General features: G+C 43.0%; 1 protein-coding gene across 5 annotated transcripts in view; it reads right to left on the bottom strand.

Annotated features, from left to right (window-relative positions):
* LOC134981324 (carbohydrate sulfotransferase 9-like) overlaps positions 1 to 26,052 on the bottom strand; it is an 80,381-nt gene that overhangs the window by 11,110 nt on the left and 43,219 nt on the right. For 2 of the 5 annotated variants that reach the window (XM_063948666.1, XM_063948665.1), the window contains exon 2: positions 8,618 to 8,809. The exons of the other annotated variants lie outside the window; for them this stretch is intronic. In XM_063948666.1, coding sequence (XP_063804736.1) covers positions 8,618 to 8,747 — 130 coding nt within the window. In that variant the 5' untranslated portion in view covers positions 8,748 to 8,809. The remainder of the gene's footprint in view (positions 1 to 8,617; positions 8,810 to 26,052) is intronic. 5 annotated transcript variants of the gene reach the window in all.

Genomic DNA, 26,052 nt, shown 5'->3' on the forward strand with positions numbered 1-26,052 from the left:
CTTCCATTGGCTGGTTTCACAGGAGTACAGGTGCTAAATGATGATTGACAGGCTGAGCAGCGTGTTCCATGCTGCAGCGGCTGCTGATTCCCGGGGAAGGAAGCCAGGACATATGTTACATGACTTCAAATGTATGTTCATATGTCCTGGCCAGCTCTCCCCTGCACATTGTGGACAGTGCAGCCGTCGCTGCTGTTGAGACTGTATAGGCAAATAAGTGAGAAATTAGACTTCACTAAAACTTTCTTATCCATTCGAACTATTCTCCCATTGAACATCTGACCATGGAAATAAAGAATATCACTTCCATTACACATCAGGACCAGCACTATCCATTCCCCAGCCTATTCTCTCTTCCCCTCATCTCAGATTTCCTTTTCAGTTAATGCTCTATGGGGGTTATTCAGGTTTGTCAGCAAACAAAAAAGCAAGCAACTGGACAAAACTATGTTGCACTGCAGGTGGGGTAGATGTAACATGTGCAGAGAGAGAAGGATTTGGGTGGGTTATTTTGTTTCTGTGCAGGGTAAATTCTGGCTGCTTCATTTTTACACTGCAATTTAGATCTCAGTTTGAACACACCCCACCCAAATCGAACTCTCTCTGCACATGTTACATCTGCCCCACCTGCAGTGCAACATGGTTTTGCCCAATTGCTTGCTTTTTTGGTTTGCTAGTATATCAGAATAAGGCCGTATGAAATGACTGTTTTATTACGTTCTTATCTCCATGAAATTATCTCATTTTATAAATTTGTTTAGAGGTTTTATGTGACATACTGTATATTTATATGTTTATGGTTTATCTTGCTTTTTAATGTGCTGATTGTAACCTGCATATGTATTATATTTACCTCTGTTTTTTATCTACAACTTTACAGGTTCCTGTTCTGCCTATGCATACAGTATGTACTGCATAGCTTTTCTCCATTTTTCATTTTATTGCATGTGGTAATCATACATAGTCTGACCTTTAGTTTTTACAACCTGCATGATGTATAGCAGTTGTTGCAACGGTTTATTTGAACAATTCTATGACATTTTTTTTTAGCTCTCCTTTGCACACAACCTACTGCATCAACAAGACAGGCTGTCTGATCTGTGTACTGCTCATTGTGATGCTACAATTCTTTTTAAGGCACACTCTGTGGCAGACCTGGCCAAAACGTTGATCACAATCTACTGATGGTGGGGCTAATGTCATGATGTCACCTGCGGTGTGAGTAGCCTGTTGTGCTAGTTGGCAGCCACGTGCAGCCAGCGGGATCTAGAAAGCAGGATGCCCAGTCGAAGCACCCAGCGGAAAGGTAGGTTCTGTTCTCTGGGACATACTGCACAGGGGGGATTGGGTGTGTGTGTAAAACCACAAGGGTCAGCCCAATTGAGCTTTTCATTACAGGGGGAAACCACAAGGTCAATTGAGGCTGACCCTTGTGGTTTTAACAACTTAGCAGTTCCCACCATAGGAGTGAATGGAGCCGAGCGTCTCCATTCACTCCTATTGCCAAGCAGTGATTGGCTTTGCACTCCCAGGGCTCAGCCTATCAGGAGGCTGTTGCTAAGGCAGCAACTCCTGTTGGGCTGGTGGGTCCCTCTAGTGACATTAGTTACACGGAGGGTTGGCAGTCGCGTAGTAGAAGTGTGTGTGTAGCCATACACTTCTACATGTCCATTCTTGTTCTGGTTTGTTTTGGTTTATTATTTTTAACCCTGTGGATGCCTACATGGACAGAAGAGGACCGTTCTAAACTAGAATTAGGCGAGTTTTTTTTTTATTATTACATGTGACCTATGGATTCTAGGTGGACAAGGGGACCGATTCTCTACGTGGAATGTAGGTAAGTATATGTGAGTGTGTAGGTATGTTTTAATAAAGTTCTACTATCACAGTGTGTGTGTGTGTGTGTGTGTGTGTGTGTGTGTGTGTGTGTGTGTGTGTGTGTGTGTGTGTGTGTGTGTTGTCTTTATTGGAATATTTCTTTTACAGTAGAACTACAGGTTCCATCGGGCCCTTTAATGCCCACATGCTGGTACTTGTGGTTCACCAAGTACAAGCATGCGGGGAGGCTTGCTGTGACCTCCTACTGCAAAAGTGTACAGATAGGTTCTGCTGGGAAGGTGCGCAAGTAAAACACAGGTGCAGCTAATAAATATATAGAATACAGAAGTGCACATCCAAAAAACACTTACAGTACAAGGGTAATATAAACCAAAAGATAGTATTCATACAAAGGTGCTCAAGTGGCAAAGTTGGTAGTTCTGAGAAACATGCATATAGGGGTTATAAACAAATATAATCACCATAAATAAAATCCAAGGTATTTTTCACAATGACCTCTAATCCTCCTTAATTCTTGTAGTGGATCTAGAAATAAAATAGACCCACTTCTCACAGTATACTTTGCAGCACACCTGGCACACGTGACATCATAATGCCACTGAAGACGCACCAAGGGAGCTGGTAGATTGGTTTGGGCACATTCTGTGGATGCGCAGTGCCGCTGCTTGTATGCTGTGCAGAACCCACAGACAAATCTGGATATTCTATCCTGCAGAACAGGTGGCAGAGACCCAACACCCAATGTTAAGCAGCTATAGGAAACCCCAAGTTCTCAGGAGAGCAAGCAGGGCTGTAACGAGGGGTGTGCGACTGGTGCAGCTGCCCAGGGTGCAAGGCCACAGGGGGGGTGACACAGTCTCTTCCGCAACGGTTCCTTTTTCCAGCTTGCGTGGTATCTGGAGAGGAACTAAACTACAGGCAAGGGGCTTCTTAAAGAGTTGCATCCATAGAATGTGCCCGCACCAATCTACCAGCTCCCTTGGTGCGTCTTCAGTGGCATTATGATGTCATGTTTGCCAGTTGTGCTGCAAAGTATACTGCGAGACCTGGTGGACGGATCTAATGTAATTGGTAACCCTCAAAACAAGTGAAATACAGTCCAGGGTGGGTTACAATCCTGACAGCCAATTTCTTGTTGCCACATGCCACCTATGCAAGGTCAAACTATGCCAATGAAAGACATAAACTTATTAAATGTTTGACGCTTCATATCTTAAGTGATCAAGCCTTGATTTGTCAGTCATCTAGCAGCAAGATGGCGTGCCTCTCACAGCCAGATACACTGTGCCTTGGACCCCTATAATGGTCTGCAGGACCAGTCAGTCATCTCCTCTGATACTGCCTATTATACTGTATACATTGGATGAAAGTACTTAAGTGTGGAGGGAAGAGAATTGTTTTTTTTGTAATGATAGAGAGAGAGAGATGAACTAAGCATTAGAGATTAAAGTGCAGAGAGACAAAGGACCAGCCAATCAGCTCCTAACTGCTATGTTACAGGCTGTGGAAAACAAAGGTACACACCTATGGTACTGCACACACAAGCAGCAGAGATATTACCAAAATGAGGGTTCTATTTACTAAGCCTTGGATTGAGATAAGGTGGACAGAGATAAAGTCCCAACAATCAGCTCCTAACAGTCATTTTTTTCAAACACAGCCTGTAACATGGCAGTTCGGAGCTGATTGGCTGGTTCTTAATCTCCATCCAATGCTTACTACATAGACCCTTGACTCACCAAACTCACATGCAAACGGTTAAAAAAAGAAATGTAACAATCGCACTTGTACTTCAGATTGTCCAACAGAAAATGTATAATTTCTCTCCAACAGGAAATGTCCAAATATAAAAAAAGAGAAACATAAATAACACAATAGTAGAATACTGTCCAGGACAGGATCCACATGTGAACAGTGGATGAAATGGTCATTAAGACAGTCCCATCCAAAAGATAGAGGTTTCCAAGTACTGTTTTAGACACCAGGGATGTATTGCATGATGGAGACTCTCACATGTAGGCTTACTTCAACAAAGTTGGTGCTAGTCACATAAAGGTTTCTTTGACTCTTGTTTTATGCTCCTGAATGATAGGGTTAGTAAATTTCATCCGCATCGTATGTATGGAATATAATAACAAAGATAGACCCAATTGTAAAAGAAACCAATAAGAAGAAAATGTATTTAATAAAAAAAATACAGGGTATGGGTGGTCGTACCATATAGATGGAAACACAGCAATTACTGAAGAAGATGGAACCCGGGTAAGCACCTTCAGTAGGTATATGTGTACAGACTGCCAAACCCTCACCGTGAAAAGATAAGACACTTTTCTACGTGTTTTGATACACTTTTTTAAGATGTGTGTCTATAAAAACAAACACTCTTCTAAGCACGTTTTCATGCCCACCATATTGGAAATGGAACAATAAAAGTTCATCAATATGGACAAAAAGATTTTGTCCATATTGAAGAACTTTATTGTTCCAATTCCAATATGGACATGAAAACATGTGCTTAGATATAGATATGTAACAGTTAAGAAGAGAAAAAAGAAGTCTAGAATTGGTGCACATGAGAATCCTATATAGAAACACTTATTTTTACATCAAATAAAATGATTATACTGTACTGTATATCGTTCATTCATATGATACAGTAATTGTATAACCCCCTAAAAAAATCTATTAGCATTAATATACTATTTACCAGCCTGTCAAAATTATGTAACAATATAAACAGAGATGTCAGCGTTGGCAGCTGTATGCGCCCGAATGGAGCAACACTTGAATTGCTCAATCGAGTGCCATCTAGTGGCCGACAGTGCAAAATACACTTGAATTCCCCCCATAGAGATGAGGAGCAATGTTAGCTTTTTATTATACAGGTTGGTAAGACTGCTAAATTGGTTCTAAGTCACAAGTATGTAACATCTATTGGAATTAATTAGCAAATCAGAATGTGTTGCAGAATGTATCTTCCAATGTGATACAATATAGTACACAATGTAAGCATCTCGGAATGACTCATGTAAAGATTCAACTATCAAATATAAAACTAGCTTGTACTTTTCCAAGGACCAATTAAATGTACAGCACTCATTCAATAATATGTTATATTAACAGAAGTACAGATGGAGCCTGTCCCTCATCTTTGCAGTTTTTCTGCCTAAACAGAGGTTTAGTTCCACCTAGGTGATAGCTTAGGACAATTCTACGTTTTATCACTGTTTCATACTGTACATCTACCTATAGTACCCCATCAGTAGCGGATCTTGCCACGGGCAAGCAGTACTTTTGCCCGGGGCGCCGCCTTCCGGAGGGCGCTGGCGCCATCCGGAGGGCGCCGCACCATGGCAAGATCCGCCACTGCTGTGCCCTCCGCTGCCCGCTGTGTCCCCCCGGCTCCTGCGGCTCTGGTCCCGTGAAGGGAACTAGACGCGTAGCGTCTAGTTTCCCTTCGCAAAGAGGACCATTACTGAGCGGTGCGCGATGACGTCATCACGCACCGCACAGCAAAGGTCCTCTCCGCGAAGGGAACTAGACACTACGCGTCTAGTTTCCCTTCGCGGAGAGGACCTTTTGCTGTGCGGTGCGCGATTACGTCATCGCGCACCGCTCAGCATTTAAGCGGTGCTTCTGCTGTACAGGGGGCGTGACTGACCACGCCCCCTGTAGTAAGCCACGCCCCCATTCCCTGCCCGGGGCGCCGAGGGCATTCGAACCGGCCCTGTACCCCATATGTACTGTGCAGCAAGTTTGCTTTATACAGAGTGCAGAAAGGTGCATTAAGGGACATGGCAGCAGTACAATGCAAGGGACTAGGACACTACTGTATCTTACAGTAGATTAAACGTACAGTACTGTAGATTGTGTTGCTACAATGTACAGAATGTTCAATCTCCCAACCACTCTTAATTTAATTTTCTCCATACAGTAGTACTAATTTATAGAGTACAGTATATGAGGCAGTTGGGAATACAAAAACTGGACACCACATCAGGTTTATTTTAAGAAACACTTTATTTACAGCAGAGGATGTGGGACAAAATCAGTAGGAAAATGTAACATCACACATACTGTAATAAAAAAGCCAATATCACACGTGCTGTGCGGTACTTTCATACAAAGGTAACACAAATAAACAATATCAACTTTTTTTTTCATATTTTGAGGGGTAATTTGTTTTTGTATTATTTTTTAATTTTGAATTTGGAACACTGGTGCATATGGACACCAGACCAGTGAGCGGAAATAGACAACTGCAGCCCAATGTGGGATAAAATCAGTAGGTAATGATTTTTTTTTTTTGTATTTGTTTTTTGTATTTTTGTACTTTTACTTTGAAACACTGGCGCATACAGACATCATCCCCTGGATAGACACAACACACCTGGATGAACGCAGCACAATGGACTCAGACGCTACTGCATAGATGCAGCAGCACACAAAAAAATCAACTCATGCCAGGTGACAGGGGAATAAAAGAGGCAACTTGTACCAGGCCCTTACATTACCAGGGCCAGATACTCCCATCAGGAATCTGGTGAGCCATGTTCATGCATCTACCTTGTCTGAGTAACCGTGCTGCTCCAAGTGGATTCAGCATGGGACAGGCAGCCCCAGAAAATTTACTGTACCGTAGGTTATTCTCTCTATACAGTACAGTACTGACACAATTTTTTAACTCCAGCTGTGTCAAGATGATGTGCTGAAGCTAGGAAGATCGGTGGGTAAGGATCCTGTTTCTTCAACCTGAATCTTCCAAGGCAGTTTCCTCCTCATTCTCAGCACAGCATTTATGGTATCCCACATCTTCTTTGCTGGTTCACCAATCCTGACACGCCATTCACACCTTGACATGATGTTATGTACCAGATTTTTGGGAAGCAGAATTTCCCCTTTGGCACCATCAAGGTTCACGCAATATGTGCCATATGTCACATGGTATTGGAAAAGTGCATTTGCATATTTGTGAATATGTCCATGTGCAGCTCTGTACAGTCTGTTGTCCAGGACAGTGGAGATGACAGCTAGGGGAATATCAGTCAGAGTGCTGCTGAATGTATTGTGAAGTGGCCTGTGAGCAGGTCTGCTGGTCATCATTGGTGTTCCAGGCAACAACACACTGGAATTGCTGACCAATGCCGGAACTTCTACTGGCAAGTTCCTCACTGGAAGTAGTGTTGTATGGACACTCAAATTGTGTTGACGCTGATTCAGATCTTCATGTCCACCCATGTCCATCCAGACATCCATTCCTGCATTTCCACCCAGGCCTCTGCGTTCATCCAGGCTTCCGCGGCCATCCTGGCCTCTGCATACATCTCCACTGACTTGAACCGCTTGTTGGTTCATTGTAATCATTGTCACGCTCGACGTAAGTTGGGGCTCCAACAATCGAGTTTTGGCTGAAGGAACAGCTACCTGGGAGGAGAGTAAACAAGGTGGCTGAATGTAATTCCTCCTCATGGGGTGGAAGCCAAACTAAGTGTTAACTTTGGCCAGAGGGCGTAAAGAAAAGGAGTACTTTGTAGGAAGATAACTGTAGTTTTAATAAATAATCAGGCTGTACACGAATATTGGAGAAATTGAAGAAACTGGAAGAATTAGAGTCTATGGTTAAATGACTTGAAGAGTGAAGCTGAAGAACTCCGGTAAAGAAGAACTGAAGACTGTGTTTTATGATGAAAAGACGAGGCTGGAGTACTTGGACTTTGAAGAAATTAAGACTGTGGTTTGTGATTGAAAGATGAGGCTAAAGAACTTGGACTTTGAAGAAATGAAGACGTCTGTGGGAACCGCAGTTAGCACCTGGAGCTCCTCTACGACCTGGGACCCCGTAAGCGCGTCCACGAGTGGCAACGTACTTAGAACGCAGAACTGCAGCAGCGTTCAGGTAACCGATGGATGAGAGCAACCAGGACCAGGGAACCAGAAGTAACCTGGGAGCACAGAGCTGGAAAACCTTTCACAAGGAGGTAACTTGAAGCACTCGCACTCTCCCTCTGAGCCAACCCCCTTTTGTAAGGGGAGAACATGCAGGATTGGCTGGACACAGATTGGGAACTTCATTGGTAATACGCTGGTCTCCAACATGGCTTTAGCCAGCTTCTGTCTCTGACACACTATACTGTATCACCATCAGAGGACCTTACCGCAGCAATCCCCTCCGCAGCGCCCAGCTCTCCAGACCCTCGGCCTCCGGCCTTTGGCAGCCGCACATCTGTCCAGGAGGACCAGCCGCCAGCAGTTCCCTGCCACCGCAGCCACGCCAACCAGCGGGACGGTAGCCCGCGGGAGCACCTGCCGGAGGTAAGGCTTCGGAGCCTGACAATCATGGCTCGGCCAACAGCATCTTGCCTATCTTGCCTTTCTTGCCTTGTGTGTTGGATGGCTTGCTTCATGGCTTCTATCATGTGTTCCTTTAGGCCTTCTTTAAGACCAGAAAGTTTAGTCTGCACCTGACTGACCTGTTCACCAAGATGAATTACCTGTCCACTAAGTTCTGCCTCCAGATTGGTCACCTTGTTGATTAGCTCTTTTACTAAACCAGCACAGTTACGCTGGCAGTCCTTCATGTCAGTGATCACATCTGTGAAATCCAACCTTCTTCATGGTGAATGTGCTATGTCTTGTCCAGGGGTGGCAACATGATCCAAAAAGAAAACATCCTGATTTAGCGTGTTTGTCATATCCTCTAACACCGGTGTTTCCATGTTCATTGGCTGAACATCCTGATCTGCAAAACATGGCACAGATAAATCTTTTGGTATCTTACCACATATCTGCTCCAAAAGATTATTAAAATGCACAGCTAAATTTCGTGGTTTCACCACATTTTCTTTTTGAACCTGCTTGGCATTTTTCGTCTGCATTTGTGGGGCTGATGCAATCAGTCTTTGTGCCATTGATGAATGGGTTTTTGCACTCCCATAGAATCTTATAGTCTACATTGTCACTCTTCTTTTGTCTAATAAAAAAAAAAAAAATACAGTAAGGAAACATGTAATGCACAATATGGTTAACATAACATAAACAAGTGCACAACTGTACTGTACATTTTCAAATACAGTCGTATACTTTTCTCCCTGTACTACAGCATACTGTACTGTGCCTCCAAACATGACCTTCTCCAGTAGGGACAGAATGCTCTGTTCCTAGACTTTAAATTTAATGTACAGTATGATTGCCATCACCTGTGTTGAACTACAGTACAGTACTGTAGTTATTTGATAAGAAAGGTGTTTCACCACAGGTGATGGCAATCATACAGTACATTCAAATTAAAATCTAGGAACAGAGCATTCTGTCCCTCTTTGAGAGGGTCATTTTGGATGGTGTGTTGTATACTGAAACCAAAGGCACCTGAATCATCAAAATAGTTTTGGGTGAGAAGGTTTCATAAAATAAGAATTTACTTACCGATAATTCTATTTCTCGTAGTCCGTAGTGGATGCTGGGGACTCCGTCAGGACCATGGGGAATAGCGGGCTCCGCAGGAGACAGGGCACATCTAAAAAGCTTTTTAGGTCACATGGTGTGTACTGGCTCCTCCCCCTATGACCCTCCTCCAAGCCTCAGTTAGGTACTGTGCCCGGACGAGCGTACACAATAAGGAAGGATCTTGAATCCCGGGTAAGACTCATACCAGCCACACCAATCACACCGTACAACTTGTGATCTGAACCCAGTTAACAGTATGATAACAAAACGAAGTAGCCTCTGAAAAAATGGCTCACAACAATAGTAATAACCCGATTTTTGTAACAATAACTATGTACAAGCATTGCAGACAATCCGCACTTGGGATGGGCGCCCAGCATCCACTACGGACTACGAGAAATAGAATTATCGGTAAGTAAATTCTTATTTTCTCTAACGTCCTAGTGGATGCTGGGGACTCCGTCAGGACCATGGGGATTATACCAAAGCTCCCAAACGGGCGGGAGAGTGCGGATGACTCTGCAGCACCGAATGAGAGAACTCCAGGTCCTCTTTAGCCAGAGTATCAAATTTGTAAAATTTTACAAACGTGTTCTCCCCTGACCACGTAGCTGCTCGGCAAAGTTATAATGCCGAGACTCCTCGGGCAGCCGCCCAGGATGAGGCCACCTTCCTTGTGGAATGGGCATCTACATATTTCGGCTGTGGCAGGCCTGCCACAGAATGTGCAAGCTGAATTGTACTACAAATCTAGCGTGCAATAGACTGCTTAGAAGCAGGAGCACCCAGCTTGTTGGGTGCATACAATATAAACAGCAAGTCAGACTTTCTGACTCCAGCCGTCCTAACTATATATATATATATATATATATATATATATATATATATTTTTAGGGCCCTGACAACGTCTAGTAACTTGGAGTCCTCCAAGTCCCCAGTAGCCGCAGGCACCACAATAGGTTGTTTCAGGTGACAACGCTGACACCCCTTTAGGAAGAAACTGGAGACGAGTCCCAGTTCTGCCCTGTTCAAATGGAAAATTCTAATATGGGCTTTTGTAAAACAAAACCGCCCATTCTTTTTGACAATCGCCTGGCCGAGGCCAGGACTAACAACATGGTCACTTTCCATGTGAGATATTGGTCAACAGCATGGTCACTTTCCATGTGAGATATTTCAAATCCACAGATTTGAGCGGTTCAAACCAATATGATTTTAAGGAATCCCAACACTATGTTGAGATCTCACGGTGCCCCTAGAGGCACAAAAGAACTGTATATGGAATACACCCTTTACAATCTGGACTTCAGGAACTGAAGTCAATTTTTTCTGGAAGAAAATCTACAGGGCCGAAATTTAAATCTTAATGAACCCCAATTTGAGGCTCAAAACACTCCTGTTTTCAGGAAGTGCAGAATCGACCTAGTTGAATTTCCTTCGTGGAGCCTTCCTGGCCTTACCCACGCAACATATTTTCACCACATGTGGTGATGACGTTGTGCGGTCACCTCCTTCCTGGCTTTGACCAAGGTAGGTATGACCTCTTATGGAATGCCTTTTTCCCTTCAGAATCCGGTATTCAACCGCCATGCCGTCAAACGCAGCCGCGGTAATTCTTGGAAAAGACATGGTACTTGCTGAAGCAAGTCCCTTCTTAGCTCCCCAGGCCCTTAGTCCTCTGTGAGCATCTCTTGAAGCTCCGGGTACCAAGTCCCTCTTGGCCCATCCGGAGCCACTAGTATAGTTCATACTCCTCTATGTCTTATAATTCTCAATACCTTGGTTATGAGAAACAGAGGAGGGAACCCATACACTGACTGGTACACCCACGGTGTTACCAGAACAGCCACAGCTATCGCCTGAAGGTCTCATGACCTGGCGGAATACCTGTCCCGTTTTTCGGGCGGGACGCTATCATGTCCACCTTTGGTCTTTGCCAACGGTCCACAATCATGCTGAAAAACTTCCCTATGAAGTTTCCACTCTCCCGGGTGGAGGTCATGCCTGCTGAGGAAGTCTGCTTCCCAGTCGTCCACTCCCGGAAAGAACACTGCTGACAGTGCTATCACATGATTTTCCGCCTAGCGAAAAATCCTTGCAGTTTTGTCACTGCCCTCCTGCTTCTTGTGCCGCCCTTTCTGTTTACGTGGGCGACTGCCGTGATGTTATCCCACTGGATCAATACCGGCTGACCTTGAAGCAGAGGTCTTGCTAAGTTTAGAGCCTTATAAATTTGCTCTAAGCTTATTTATGCAGAGAGAATTCTCCAGACTTAATCACACTTCCCTGGAAATTTTTTCCCTGTGTGACTGTTCTCCAGCCTCTCAGGCTGGCCTCCGTGGTCACCGGCATCCAATCCTGAATGCCAAATCTGCGGCCCTCTAGAAGATGAGCACTCTGTAATCACCACAGGAGAGACACCCTTGTCCTTGGATATAGGGTTATCCGCTGATGCATCTGAGGATGCGATCCGGACCATTTGTCCAGCAGATCCCACCGAAGAGTTCTTGCGGGAAATCTGCCGAATGGAATTGCTTCGTAATAAGCCACCATTTTTACCAGGACTCTTGTGCAATGATGCACTGACACTTTTCCTGGTTTTAGGAGGATCCCGATTAGCTCGGAGAACTCCCTGGCTTTCTCCACTGGGAGAAACACGTTTTTCTGGACTGTGTCCAGAATCATCCCTATGAACAGTAGACGTGTCATCGGAAAAAGCTGCGATTTTGGAATATTTAGAATCCACTCGTGCTGACGTAGAACTACTTAAGATAGTGCTACTCCGACCTCCAACTGTTCTCTGGACCTTGCCCTTATCAGGAAAGCGTCCATGTTTCCTTTTAAGAAAAATCATCATTCCGGCCATTACCTTGGTAAAGACCCGGGGCGCCGTGGACAACCCAAACGGCAGCGTCTGAACTGATAGTGACAGTTCTGTACCAGGAACCTGAAGTACCCTTGGTGAGAAGGGCAAATTTGGACCTGTAGGTAAGCGTCCCTGATATCCAGTGACACCATATCGTCCCCTTCTTCCTGGTTCGCTATCACTGCTCTGAGTGACTCCATCTTGATTTGAACGCTTGTATGTAAGTGTTCAAATATTTCAGATCTCACCGAGCCGGTTGGCTTCAGTACCACAATATAGTGTGGAATACTACCCCCTTCCATGTTGTAAGAGGGGTACTTTGATTATCACCTGCTGGGAATACAGCCTGTGAATTGTGTGAGGGGGAGATGTCTCGAATTTCCAATGTACACCTGGGATACTACATGTAGGATCCCGGAGTTCCCTTGCGAGTGAGCCCCCTGCGTACTGAAACTCTTGAGATGACCCCCTACCGCACCTGAGTCCGCTTGTACGGCCCCAGCGTTATGCTGCGGACTTGGCAGAAGCTGTGAGGGGCTTCTGTTCCTGGGAATGGGCTGCTTGCTGCAGTCTTCTTCCCTTTCCTCTACCCCTGGGCAGATATGACTGGCCTTTGCCCGCCTGCCCCTATGGGGACGAAAGGACTGAGACTGAAAAGACTGTGTCCTTTTTTGCCGATATGTGATTCGGGGTAACAAAAAGTGGATTTTTCAGCTGTTGCCATGGCCACCAGGTCCGATGGACCGCCCCTTTATACGGCAATACTTCCACATGCCGTCTGGAATCTGCCTCACCTGACCACTGTCGTGTCTTCGTCTGGCAGATATGTAAATCACATTTACTCTTGATGCCAGAATGCAAATATCCCTCTGCGCATCACGCATATATAGAAATGCATCCTTAAAATGCTCTATAGTCAATAAAATCTTGTCCCTGTCAAGGGTATCAAAATTTTCAGTCAGGAAATCCGACCAAGCCCCCTCAGCGCTGCACATCCAGGCTGAGGCGATTGCTGGTCGTAGTATAACACCAGTATGTGTGTATATACTGTCATGATATTTTTCAGCTTCCTATCAGCTGGCTTCTTGAGGGCGGCCGTATCTAGAGACGGTAACGCCATGTTTTTATAAGCGTGTGAGCGCCTTATCCACCCTAAGGTGTGTTTCCCAACTCGCCCTTACTTCTGGCGGGAAAGGGTATACCGCCCATAACTTTCTATCGGAGGAACCCCACGTATCATCACACACTTCATTTAATTTATCTGATTCAGGCAAAACTACAAGTAGTTTATTCACACCCTACAAAATACCCTTATTTGTGGTACTTGTAGTATCAGAAATATGTAACAGCTCCTTCATTGCCCTTAACATGTAACTCGTGGCCCTAAAGGAAAATTACGTATGTTTCTTCACCGTCGACACTGGGGTCAGTGTCCATGTCTGTGTCTGTCGACCGACTGAGGTAAATGGGCGTTTTTACAAGCCCCTGACGGTGTCTGAGACGCCTGGACCGGTACTAATTTGTCCGCCGGCCATCTCATGTCGTCAACCGTCTTGCAGCGTGTTGACATTATCACGTAATTCCATAAGTAGACCATCCATTCCGGTGTCGACTCCCTAGAGAGTGACATCAACATTACAGGCAATTTGCTCCGCCTCCTCACCAACATTTTCCTCATACATGTCGACACACACGTACCGACATACAGCACACACACAGGGAATGCTCTGATAGAGGACAGGACCCACTAGCCCTTTGGGGAGACAGAGGGAGAGTTTGCCAGCACACACCAAAAGCGCTATAATGTATATAACAACCCTAGAAGGTGTTGTTTCTATATATGCGCTCTTAATATATCATTATATCGCCAATTTATGCCCCCCTTCTCTTTTAACCCTGTTTCTGTAGTGCAGTGCAGGGGAGAGTGGGAGCCTTCCTCACCAGCGGAGCTGATCAGGAAAATGGCGCTGAGTGCTGAGGAGAATAAGCTCCGCCCCCTTTTCGGCGGGCTTTTCCTCCCGGTTTTTTAATAACTGGCCTGGGTTAAAATACATACATATAGCCTTAATGGCTATATGTGATGTATTTATTTGCCAAATAGGTATTTATATTGCTGCCCAGGGCGCCCCCAGCAGCGCCCTGCACCCTCCGTGACCGTGTCAGTGAGCCGTGTGACAACAATGGCGCACAGCTGCAGTGCTGTGCGCTACCTCTCTGAAGACTGTGAAGTCTTCTGCCGCCTGTTTCCGGACCTCCGTTCCGCCGTCTTTCTTCAGCGTCTGTAAGGGGGATCGGCGGCGCGGCTCCGGGACGAACCCCAGGCTGACCTGTGTTCCGACTCCCTCTGGAGCTCAGTGTCCAGTAGCCTAAGACTTCAATCCTCCTGCACGCAGGTGAGTTGCCAGTCTCTCCCCTAAGTCCCTCGTTGCAGTGATCCTGTCGCCAGCAGGAATCACTGATTAGAAACCTAAAAAAAAACTTTACTAAATAGCTCCTTAAGAGAGCCATCCAGTTTGCACCCTTCTCGGACGGGCACAAAAACCTAACTGAGGCTTGGAGGAGGGTCATAGGGGGAGGAGCCAGTACACACCATGTGACCTAAAAAGCTTTTTAGATGTGCCCTGTCTCCTGCGGAGCCCGCTATTCCCCATGGTCCTGACGGAGTCCCCAGCATCCACTAGGACGTTAGAGAAAAGGGGCATAATATAGGTTTTGCATGAATCAGGGCAAGGATGTACAGTACAGTACGAGCGACTCATTATGCTAGTTTAAACACACAGGGGCACAGGAGCAAGTTCACAAAATGGCTGCCAGTTGTGACCCTGCACCTTGTGGAAGCCCACAGCTATGGAGCGAGCAACAGCATCAGTTTTGCAAGAATCAGGGCAATGCTGAAGGAGCGTCTCAATACACTAGTTAAAATACTGTACACGGGGATAAGCAAGCTCTATGCACCGTATGATACACCAGACTTGATTCTCATAAAGGGATCACAAAATGGCTGCCGCCCATGACCCTGCATCGAGTGGAAGCCCACAGCTATGGAGCGAGTGATGGCATCACTTTTGCAAGAATCAGGGCAATGCTGAAGGAGCATCTCAATACACTAGTTAAAATATTGTACACTGGGATAAGCGAGCTCTATGCACCGTACGATACACTAGACTCGATCGCATACAGGGTTTACAAAATGGCTGCCACCCGTGACCCTGTGCCTTTTGGAAGCCCACAGCTATGGGGCAGATGATGGAATCGATTTTGCAAGAATCAGGGCAATGTGAAGGAGCGTCTCAATACACTAGTTAAAATACTGTACACGGGGATAAGCGAGCTCTATGCACCGTACGACACACTAAACTCGATCGCATAAAGGGTTCACAAAATGGCTGCTACCCATGACCCTGCATCTTATGGAAGCCCACAGCTATAAGGGGTAATTCTGAGTTGATCGCAGCTTCAAGTTTGTTAGCAATTGGGCAAAACCATGTGGGTAATTCCAAGTTGATCGCAGCAGGAAATTTTTTAGCAGTTGGGCAAAACCATATGCACTGCAGGGGGGGCAGATATAACATGTGCAGAGAGAGATAGATTTGGGTGTGGTGAGATCAATCTGCAATCTAAATTGCAGTGTAAAAATAAAGCAGCCAGTATTTACCCTGCACAGAAACAAAATAACCCACCCAAATCTAACTCTCTCTGCAAATGTTATATCTGCCCCCCCTGCAGTGCACATGGTTTTGCCCAACTGCTAAAAAATTTCCTGCTGCGATCAACTTGGAATTACCCCCATGGAGCAAGCGACGGCATTGATTTTGCAAGAAACAGGGCACTGCTGAAGGAGCGTCTCAACACACTAGTTAAAACACACGGGGCAATGTAAGTAAATATATAAATAAAAGAATTACCGAGCAAGTACCGTATGAAGAAACTGTAGAAATTAGCTGGAACAAGCGAGGCCAGCAAAGTTTTTAACAGCAGGAACACAAAGAGCAAATTAGCAGGAGATTTCTCAAAGGTCGGAGACGATCCAAACAGCAAGTCTACTTACGAAGAAACAGCTTTGCTGGTACGGTAGGTCAGTCGTCTCTTATGCTGTACAGTACTGTAAGTGTCACAGGGCCCATGCACTTCCAGGACAGTAATTGCAGTCCATAACTCTGATGTAGTATTGTCGGTACAGTACTGTACTTAAATTTGAACATCAAGTACTGTATAGTAAACATGAAGGGGGAGATGTACTAAGCCTGAAAAGTGATAAATTTCACAGTGATAAACTGCCAGCCAATCAGCTCCTAACTACCATGTCACTGGCTGTGTTTGAAAAATGACAGTTAGGAGCCGATTGGCTGGTACTTTATCACCGTGATATTTATCACATTTCAAAGCTTAGTACATTTGGCCCGAAGTGTTAGCTTTTAGCATAAAACCAATGCAAAGTTTCAAATGTGTACATTTTTGAAGCCTGAATACAGTATTCACAAATGTATTTTCTCCACACAGGAATTATGATTGGACAACATGCCAGTAACTATCAACAAAACTATGAGCAAGATAATTTCCAACATGAAAAAAGAAAAAGTATGAAAGAGATCCAGTCATGGCTCAAGGAAAGTGACATTATAGTCAGTTTACAAACTGTGCGCTATCATGCTTTCGAGAGAACAATGTCCAGATTAGTATTTCCTCCAAAATGCACATGGTACGTACAGTACTGTAATGTTTAACTGACTTCCTGTATACAGTAGTCAATTTTGTTGTAATAGTAAAGAAAAAAGGAACACTTAATATTCCTGTGATTGTGCTGTTCATTGATTCATATTTCTCATACTGTATTGTAGGAGAGTGCAAGAAATTGGGGAGGAACTAACTTGTGAGGATGATGAGCGTACTGCTTCCCAAATAAAATTAATTCTCCATTCCAAGTATGACCTGGACATATCAATCACTTGTACTGGAAGGATGCATCGGAAAATGGGATGGACCTTTGGCGCTACAATGTCAAATACGGTTAGCAGTATAAAGCAGAAATGCACACTTTTTCACAGAAATACAATAAAATATATTGGTAAAAAATTAATAATCCTTTGAAAAGTAATAAAACTGTCATACATCAATATACAGAGTGTGTACTGTATATATTTATACTGTACAGTATATACCCTGTATACCGTATAAACGGTACTGTGTATATACTGTATGTATAGTGTATACAGTATATATATATATATATATATATACACACACACACACACACACACACACACACACACACACACAGTACAGTATAAATACATATTCTGTATATACTGTAATATATTTAATTACTGTATATGATTAATTATTTTTTGGCTCTTCACCAGATATCTCCCATGATAAGAGATGTGAATAAATAAAAAAGATGGATTGAGAGTGGTGAAACATTTCACAATGTAATTCTCACAGATGAATCGTCTGTTGCTCGAGAGGTTCTCCCGAATGTCATTCCGTAAACGTCACCATATTTCAGTAAAGCCACATCCAAAGCATCCATTGAAGGTCCATGTATGGGGAGCCATATCAGGATTTAGGAGCTGGTCCCTTATTATTGTTCGAAGGCATTTTATCCTGTGCCTGTGTTCTATAAAAATACATACTGTACAATACAATACATGTAAATTCACAATAAAATGATTTGCTTATTAATGAACAACATTTTCTAATTTCTGTAGGGATCATGGATAAGCATTTCTTTCAAGAAAAAATAGTAGAGGGATGTATGGTGCCATTCATGAGTGAACATTACACATCTCATCACAGGATATTTCAGGATAATGACCCCAAACACTCAGCCAAATTCATGGAAGAGAAAGGTATCAATTGGGAACGCACACCACCAGAGTGAGTATTGTTTTAATAAGTCATGTTTGTACAGCACTGTAGTAAATGTTTTTATTGGCTTAATGAACAGTACAATACTGTATGTTTTATTTTATCTTTTTAATTTAATTAACAAACATTTTTTTCTGTACTGTTTATTTTAGATCACCGGATATGAATCCAATCGAATTAGTGTGGGATCAATTGATGAGATACATTATGAGTGTTGCAAAGCCAACAACAAAACAACAGCTGTTGGATGGGATCAAAAAATGTTGGCAAGATGTACTTACACCTGAACATTGTAATAATTATATAAATCACCTGTATAAAGTATTGCCTGTTATAGTTGAAAGAAATGGTCAAGCCACTGGTATGTAGTACTGTATTTTCTGTATAAAATTTAAAACAATGCATTATTAAAAATGTTTTTAAAATTGTGTTTGTCTGACTATTGTGTAAGCTACAGTATTGTACATTATACTATACAGTACTACGGTCATTGAAGTGTATGAACAGTTGTTTACAGTTTTAGAAGACCTGAATAATAGAGTAAATTTTTGATCAGTACTGTACAGTACATAAATTCTGATTTTGTAATAAAGGGGTCTATTTACTAAGCTTTGGATGGAGATAAAGTGGACAGAGATAAAGTACCAGCCAATGATCTCCTAACTGTCATGTCACAGGCTGGGTTTTAAAAATGACAGGTGCTGATTGGCTGGTACTTTAACTCCGTCCACTTCATCTACATCCAAGGCTTAGTAAATAGACCCCAAAGACTTTTTTACATTTATATTGATGCTTTTCCAATAAATATTCTGTTATACAGTGACGTGCAATGGGGTAAGGCAGGTGAGGCAGAGCCTTTCCTGTCATACTAATGTTTGTGCCAGAGTTTTGACTGTATACAGCAGTGATTTTCAACATTTATTTACTCGTGGCACACCGAACAATATTTTAATTGCCAAGGCACACCACCAGTTCACCACAGAAAAAAACAAAACACACACATTGGCCCTTACAGTAAAAAAAAAATCCACACATACATTGGCCTACACAGAAAAAACAATCACATTGCACCCCACATAAATCCTATTGCTCCCTACATGAATTATTCACATTGTTCCTCCCATAAATCCGTAAATCCTTAGTCTCCCCACATAAATCCTATTGTTCCCCACAGGAGAAATAAAATAACAAATATTAGCCCATACCAGTCAGCTGTCCTCCTCCCTGTCCCTCAGTGGTGGGGGTTGTTCATAGTGGAATTCTGCGAATACTGAGCAGTGGGCGGTCGGGCAGGTGTGGATGTGGGGGGGCAAGGAAAGCTGTGTATGCATGCAGGAACTGGAAGATGTGTATGCAGGCAGGTGGGCTGGCTGGGTGGTGAGATGCGGCGGCCGTGACCTATGATATCACACCGCCGCGTCATCAAAACATAGGTCACGGCCGCAGCACGACTGAGAGCACGGGCCAAGAGTTCATTCTGAAGGTGCAGGAAGCTGCTCTGGCTCCGCGGCACACCTTGCAACTGGCCACGGCACACTGGTTGAAAAAGCCTGGTATACAGTATATGAAAAATACAAAGAATATGTTTGAAATATCTTCTTTGCATTATTTTAAGACTTTTTATAGCCAAAGTTCTGGAGTAAAAAGTCTATGGCAGGTGAGGCAGTGCCTCACCTGGCTAACTTTTCCGCACATCTCTGATCAAAACTCGCCAAATTTCCAGGAGTTTATACTGCTGCACCTGTGTATAATGGCCAGATGTATGCTTTGGCTCATATATTGCATGTATATCTGGCTCTGGTGTTAGCCAGTGCCTCCTGAGCTATTTAGCTCACCGCACGTCCCTGCTGTTATACAGAATAGTACATGGTGGTAAATGTACAGTATGATGTGTCATTATGCGGGAAAAGCGGTATTAAATATAGAAACTGTAGAAACAAAGAATTTGACGGCATATAAGAACTGCTGTGTCCATCTAGTCTGACCCTTTGTTTAGAATATTTTTTATCTCAAACCTTATTTGATCCTTCCAGTATTTAGCCCCCCCCCCCCCCCCCCCCCCTTTCCATTCTCTGCTCCAAACTACAGTACAGTACTTTCAGTATTGTATTTAGATGTTTAGTCTTTCTGGGTACAGTACTGTATGTTTTGTGATGTAGGCCATGCACTATTTGAGTTGCCCCTCTATGTACAATCTATAATGTATTAATATCCTTTTGAAGATACAGTATGGCCTCAAGAATTGAACACTGTATTCTAGATGAGGCCGTACCAATGACCTATACAGTACAGTGGAATTATTACAGTACTTTCTTTCTGCTGCTGATTCCACTCCCAATGCAAACAAGCATTTGACTAGCCTTCCTCGTTGTTTTGTTACAGTATATTGCTTACTTGCCTTTAAGTAACCTGAAATAGTGAGTCCTACTGTAGATCCCTTTACTTCTCAATAGATTCCAGTATACAGTAGAGCCATTAATACTACAGTACTGTATACTGTATTTATTATACAGTAGCATTTGGATTTTTGAGACCCAAGTGCATGTTTTTTTGGCATTAAACTGTAATTTCCACAGTCTTGGCCATTTCTCTAGTCAACCTACAGTAGATCCTAAATCATTTGTTTTACCTCTCCTGGTGTATCTACCCTGTTGCATACAGTACCTTTGTGTCATCTGCAAAAAGGCATACAGTACTTTCCATTTAATGCCATTTGCAATGTCACCAATAAAGATATTAAAAAGCATTGGTCCAAGTACAGATCCCTGGGGTACTCCACTGGTAACATTTCCCTCTTGTGAACGCACTCCATTTACTACAACTCTCTTTTCTATCATGCAACCAAGATATGATCCATTCAACCATCTTAGTATCCAATCCCAAGCTTTCATTTAGCAGTCTGCGATGTGGAACAGTGTCAAAAGCCTTACTAAAGTCTATATACTGTAAGCTACTGTATATCAATGGCTCCACCATTATCCATCACTTTAGTCACACAGTCAAAAAAGTCAATAAGGTTTGTTTGACATGATCTCCCCCCAGTGAATCCATGCTGCTTGGGATCCTGTAAATTGCTGTATTTGAGATAATCTACAGTACACCTCTTTCTTTTCCCTACTACTGAAATAAGACTCACTGGTCTGTAGTGGTTTGCCTCTTCCTTGCATCCACTTAGTGTTGAAGTGCTCAGGGGACATCACCAGAGGGCGGAGCTTTCACTTAGTACATCTTGTCGATGTCCCTTCCTGCTTCGCTTTGGTAATGAGTCAAAGCAGGAAGTGTTATACAGTACATTTACCTATTAATATACTAAGCTACTGTTTTGGATTTTCTTCATGACGCCCATGACGATGAATTCTTGCCTGTTGGTTAACCATGGTCCTTTTACCATTAAACAGAGTACTGTACATAAACATACTGTACCACTCAGCTCAGTACAACCTTATCACCGACTTAATGTTGTAATTACTGTACTGTACTGCAAGCTCAGTGATACAGTATTTCTATAGTACAGTACATTCACTTCTCCTGAGGTTGCTGTGTATAGTAGAGTAATATGGAGAAATGTGATTTATCTAAACTGCATACTGTACAGTATTTTTTATATACTGTACATTACTGTATTAATGTTCAAGTCAAATTGTGCTTACATTTTTCAGTATAATACTGTATGTTACACAGTTATAAATGATGTCATTGTTTTTAATTTTATGCAATAAAAAGCATTTGAGAGCTTTGCACAATTGTTCTGAATGGTTCCTTTATGCAGTGGAGGGTAATTTCTCTCCACTCATATTCTGATGGTTCATACAGTACAGTAGGTGCCTACCCTCACGGATATTGCAGGAGTCTCCAAATTGCAATTCTTATCTCCAAATCATCTGCATCATACAGTACAGTAAACCAAATCTCCCAGAATGTTTACGGCAGCCTGGGCTACAACAAGGAATTTGTAAGGACAGTGATTTGCGGCAGTCAATACAGGTACAGTATGACTGCTACTGTACAGTATTTGTGCAAAGCTGTCCTGACTCTAAGCAATCCCCTCCTAGTGCCCCCTGCAGTAGAGAACACATCCTGTGTGCCAGCAAGCTTCTTACTGTACTGTACAGTATCTCAATGTCTGCTAATATTCGGAAGTGTGAGGTGCAAATGTTTTATTAGTAATACAATAGGTACTGTACAAAGAAACATATTTTGACGGAAGATACTGTATGAACCACTTGGATCATCTAGTCTTCAGTTAAACAGACAAAACATACTGTAAAGTACAAAGTTTTCAAATCTTTTTTAATTTTTAATAAGAGAAGATCAGAGAAGAACAGTACTGTAAGATTTTGGACAAGGTTACTGAAATTGCATTTGGAATTTAATGCATACAGTAGAGATCTCTCCACACACAGGGGCAGATGTATTAACCTGGAGAAGGCATAAGGAAGTGATAAACTGGTGATAAGTGCTAGGTGATAAATGCACCAGCCAATCAGCTCCTAACTGTTAATTTACATATTGCAGCTGATTGGCTGGTGTGTGTATCACCTTGCACTCATCACCGGTTTATCACTTCCTTATGCCTTCTCCAGGTTAATACATCTGCCCCACAGTACTGTACTGTACATACAGTATTTCCTTTATCCTGCCATGTACAGTATGGCACGGCTTGAAATGCCATAGGCTATGAGATTTACAGTACAGTAGCCATGCTTTGTTATTTTTCTTATTTTTGCTTCTTTAATATGGTACTTTTTACATATTGTATTTTTATTATGGAAAACAAAATGTTTGTCTGTAAATATACTGTACAGTAAGTCAGTTTCCAAAGAAACACTGTTCAATACATTGTGAAGTAAATAAATGGATCAGTAAAGAAAATGCTCCATGTACAGTACTGTACCTGTACATGTCATTTGTACATTATTTTCCACAGGAAAAGGTACAGTATATACAGTAAGTGTACTGCACTACAGTATGTCGCACAAGCGGTTCCTGCTAAATCCTATGATACAGTACAGTATGTGACATGCTTATATTCTTTGTATCATTTCAAAATACAGTACTGTACTACACTTACAGAACTACTGTATACTGTACAGATTTATAAACACACAAATGCATCCCATATGCAAATGCATGTGCTGGACAGTACAGCAGACCGCTTATGGTGACAAGACTCGCATATCCCCGTAGTCACTGTGTATTTTAGATAGCGTAATGAGACGCTCCTGCCGCATTGCCCTGATTCATGTAAAACCTGTGTGCATATTTTTATTGACTGTAAAGGTACAGTATATAACAATAGAAAAAAAAATAAAGTGTCAGTGAAAAAAAGGCATTTGCATGCCTCATGATACACAAGCTCATGCATAAATGTAAGCAGTGATCCCTTCCCATTGGTTTTTGATTAAGCCCTAATGGCTACAGGACTTGGACGCTCACATACTATACTGTATCCCTAACGTCAATGAACCATAGCTTTAACATGTTGTTTTGCATCTGTATACACTATTTTTATTAATTGCTCATTCTACGGTCCGGTAAAATGAGCAATTAGTAAAAATACTACTAATTGTATTTGTTGGTTTGTCTGCGGGACTTGGATGCTCACATAATCCTAACGTCAATGGACTATAGCTTTATCATTTTCATTTGCATCTGTATATATTGTACTACTTTTACTTATTGATTTGTCTATAGGACCTCACTGCCGCAGTGTATTTGAAATACTGTAGCGTAATGAGATGCTCCAGTAAAGAAGTTCCTGTGCTGTAGTTCAGTACTGTATTTCAATGGAGACCACACGCATGCGCAATGGTGATTTTAAAAAGAGACATCTGGTGGATGATCGCAGGTATTACACTCAACGGTAACGCCAAATGCTCTGTATGCCTCCCTATGACTAGGCAAGCCTCCTTGCACCCAGGCACGCTGCGTAGCCGCGATTGCGACTAACGCCACAGACAGCATAAATGAGCGAGCCTCCATCTGTAACTCAGTAATTGGTATACTGAGAGTATATAAATGTTTGCAATCTTATACATGTCTTTCTAGGCGGTGTACTGTAAACTAATTACATCCAGCACCTAATTCTTCTAAATAGCTTGTTAAACAGGATAATGATAGAGAGCAAAGCTTATTTGTCAGTATAAAATATTATTATTAATGGGATTTGTCAAACATACATTATTATGTGACAGTACTGCCACTCACATGTTACATGTGTCACACATGCAGTATTAGTCACCTGAATAAATAGCAAGAGTTTGCTAGTTTAACCATGCATGTAGGGCTTTTAATAATATACATTGCTCTATTTGCTACTTGGCATGTCTTATGTAGCCTTAAGTGTACAGTATAAAGGCCTCCTAATTTATAACTACAATGCAGCCATATATGTATTCTACATAGCGGTGTTGTAACCACGGTTTGAGAAACACATAGACTTATGCCGGTGTGTGATTATATATGCTGCGTGATTATTTATACTGCACAGCCTGGTGCCCGGTGTCGCCCCTGTTTTGTAGGCGTGAAGGGTCCAGGACGATGCAGGCTTACTGGACCCAGGTGCCGGATCCTACGGATTCCGTAGGATGACCTGTGCCTGCAAAGATTGCATATTGTGACGGGTGGTTGTGTAATGATGGTCAAGATGGTGATCCGGGGCTGCTTTCACAGACGCAGCACTTGGATCTTGCAAATTCACGCAGCAGGTGTCTATCTCCTACAGGCGCCTCCTGCTGCATATGCATTGTAATTACATGGAATTGCTGAGCTGCTTCTTTGCGCCTGTGCAATTCCTTACAAGCAGGAAGTAGGCCCTCTATCATTAACCTGTTTAACAAGCTGTTTATACTTTAAGTATATGGTGTCATATATAATTAGAGCGTTGCACCCCAAAAGGTATACATACGATTTTCCGGCGTTCGGGATACCGGCAGTCACATGACCAACCTCAGCATCCCATTACCGAATATGCCAACATCGGTGGAGGAAAGTATTTTTACCCCCTGTTCTCCCCAAGTCCCCCATCCTCTACCCTAACCCTAAAGGGTGTCAGCTACAACTAACCTTCGGGGGGCTAGGGCTAAATTTTCCCCTAGTGCCTAACCCCTCCCCCTTGGGCCCTAACCCTAAGGCTGAAACCCAATACTCACCTGCTGCAATCAGTCTGTCAGTGGTACGAAGCCCGCCTCCTGAGTGGTGTCATGATTCCGGTATCAGTCACATGACCCGACAGTCAGGATGTTTAACGCATCCCCCCCAAAAAGTTAAGGGATATGATAAGTAAACAGCCTTGAGAGGACAGAGCTGCATAAGATTTCAAACATTTATATAGTCCCAGTATATCAATAACTTAGTTATACTCCTTTTAGTCTGAATGAGGCGGGTCGCACCCAGGAGCCCGACATGGGTGCTTGGACAAGCACAAGCTAGTTATACGTGTATATACTGTATATATATTGTAACACTTTGCAAGATACAATCTGCAACATATTATGGTGTGCTTATTTAATCCAATAGATGTTACATACTGTACGAGTGAGTATGGGCCTAATTCAGACCTGATCACAGCAGCAAATCTTTTATCTAATGGGTAAAACCATGTGCACTGCAGATGGGGCAGATGTAACATGTGCAGAGAGAGTTTGATTTGGCTTGGGTGTGTTCAAACTGAAATCTAAATTGCAGTGTAAAAATAAAGCAGACAATATTTACCCTGCACAGAAACAATATAAATAACCCACCCAAATCTTACTCTCTCTGCACATGTTACATTTGCCCCACCTGCAGTGCACATGGCCTTGCCCATTAGAGAGCTGTTTTGCTGCTGCGATCATATCTGAATTAGGCCCAGTGAACTAGATTAGCAGTCTTACCATTAGTATATAGATGCCTGTGTGAGACAACACGGGGGATAATTTAGCACATCTACGATCAGTTTCTCAGACATGCTGGGGGGACGCTCAGCACAGGGCTAGTCCGCCCCGAACTTCAGGGCCTACACCCCAACAAGAGTGCAAAAGCATTGCACAGCAGTG

Source organism: Pseudophryne corroboree, chromosome 12 (genome assembly GCF_028390025.1).
Source record: "Pseudophryne corroboree isolate aPseCor3 chromosome 12, aPseCor3.hap2, whole genome shotgun sequence".
NCBI lineage: Eukaryota > Metazoa > Chordata > Amphibia > Anura > Myobatrachidae > Pseudophryne > Pseudophryne corroboree.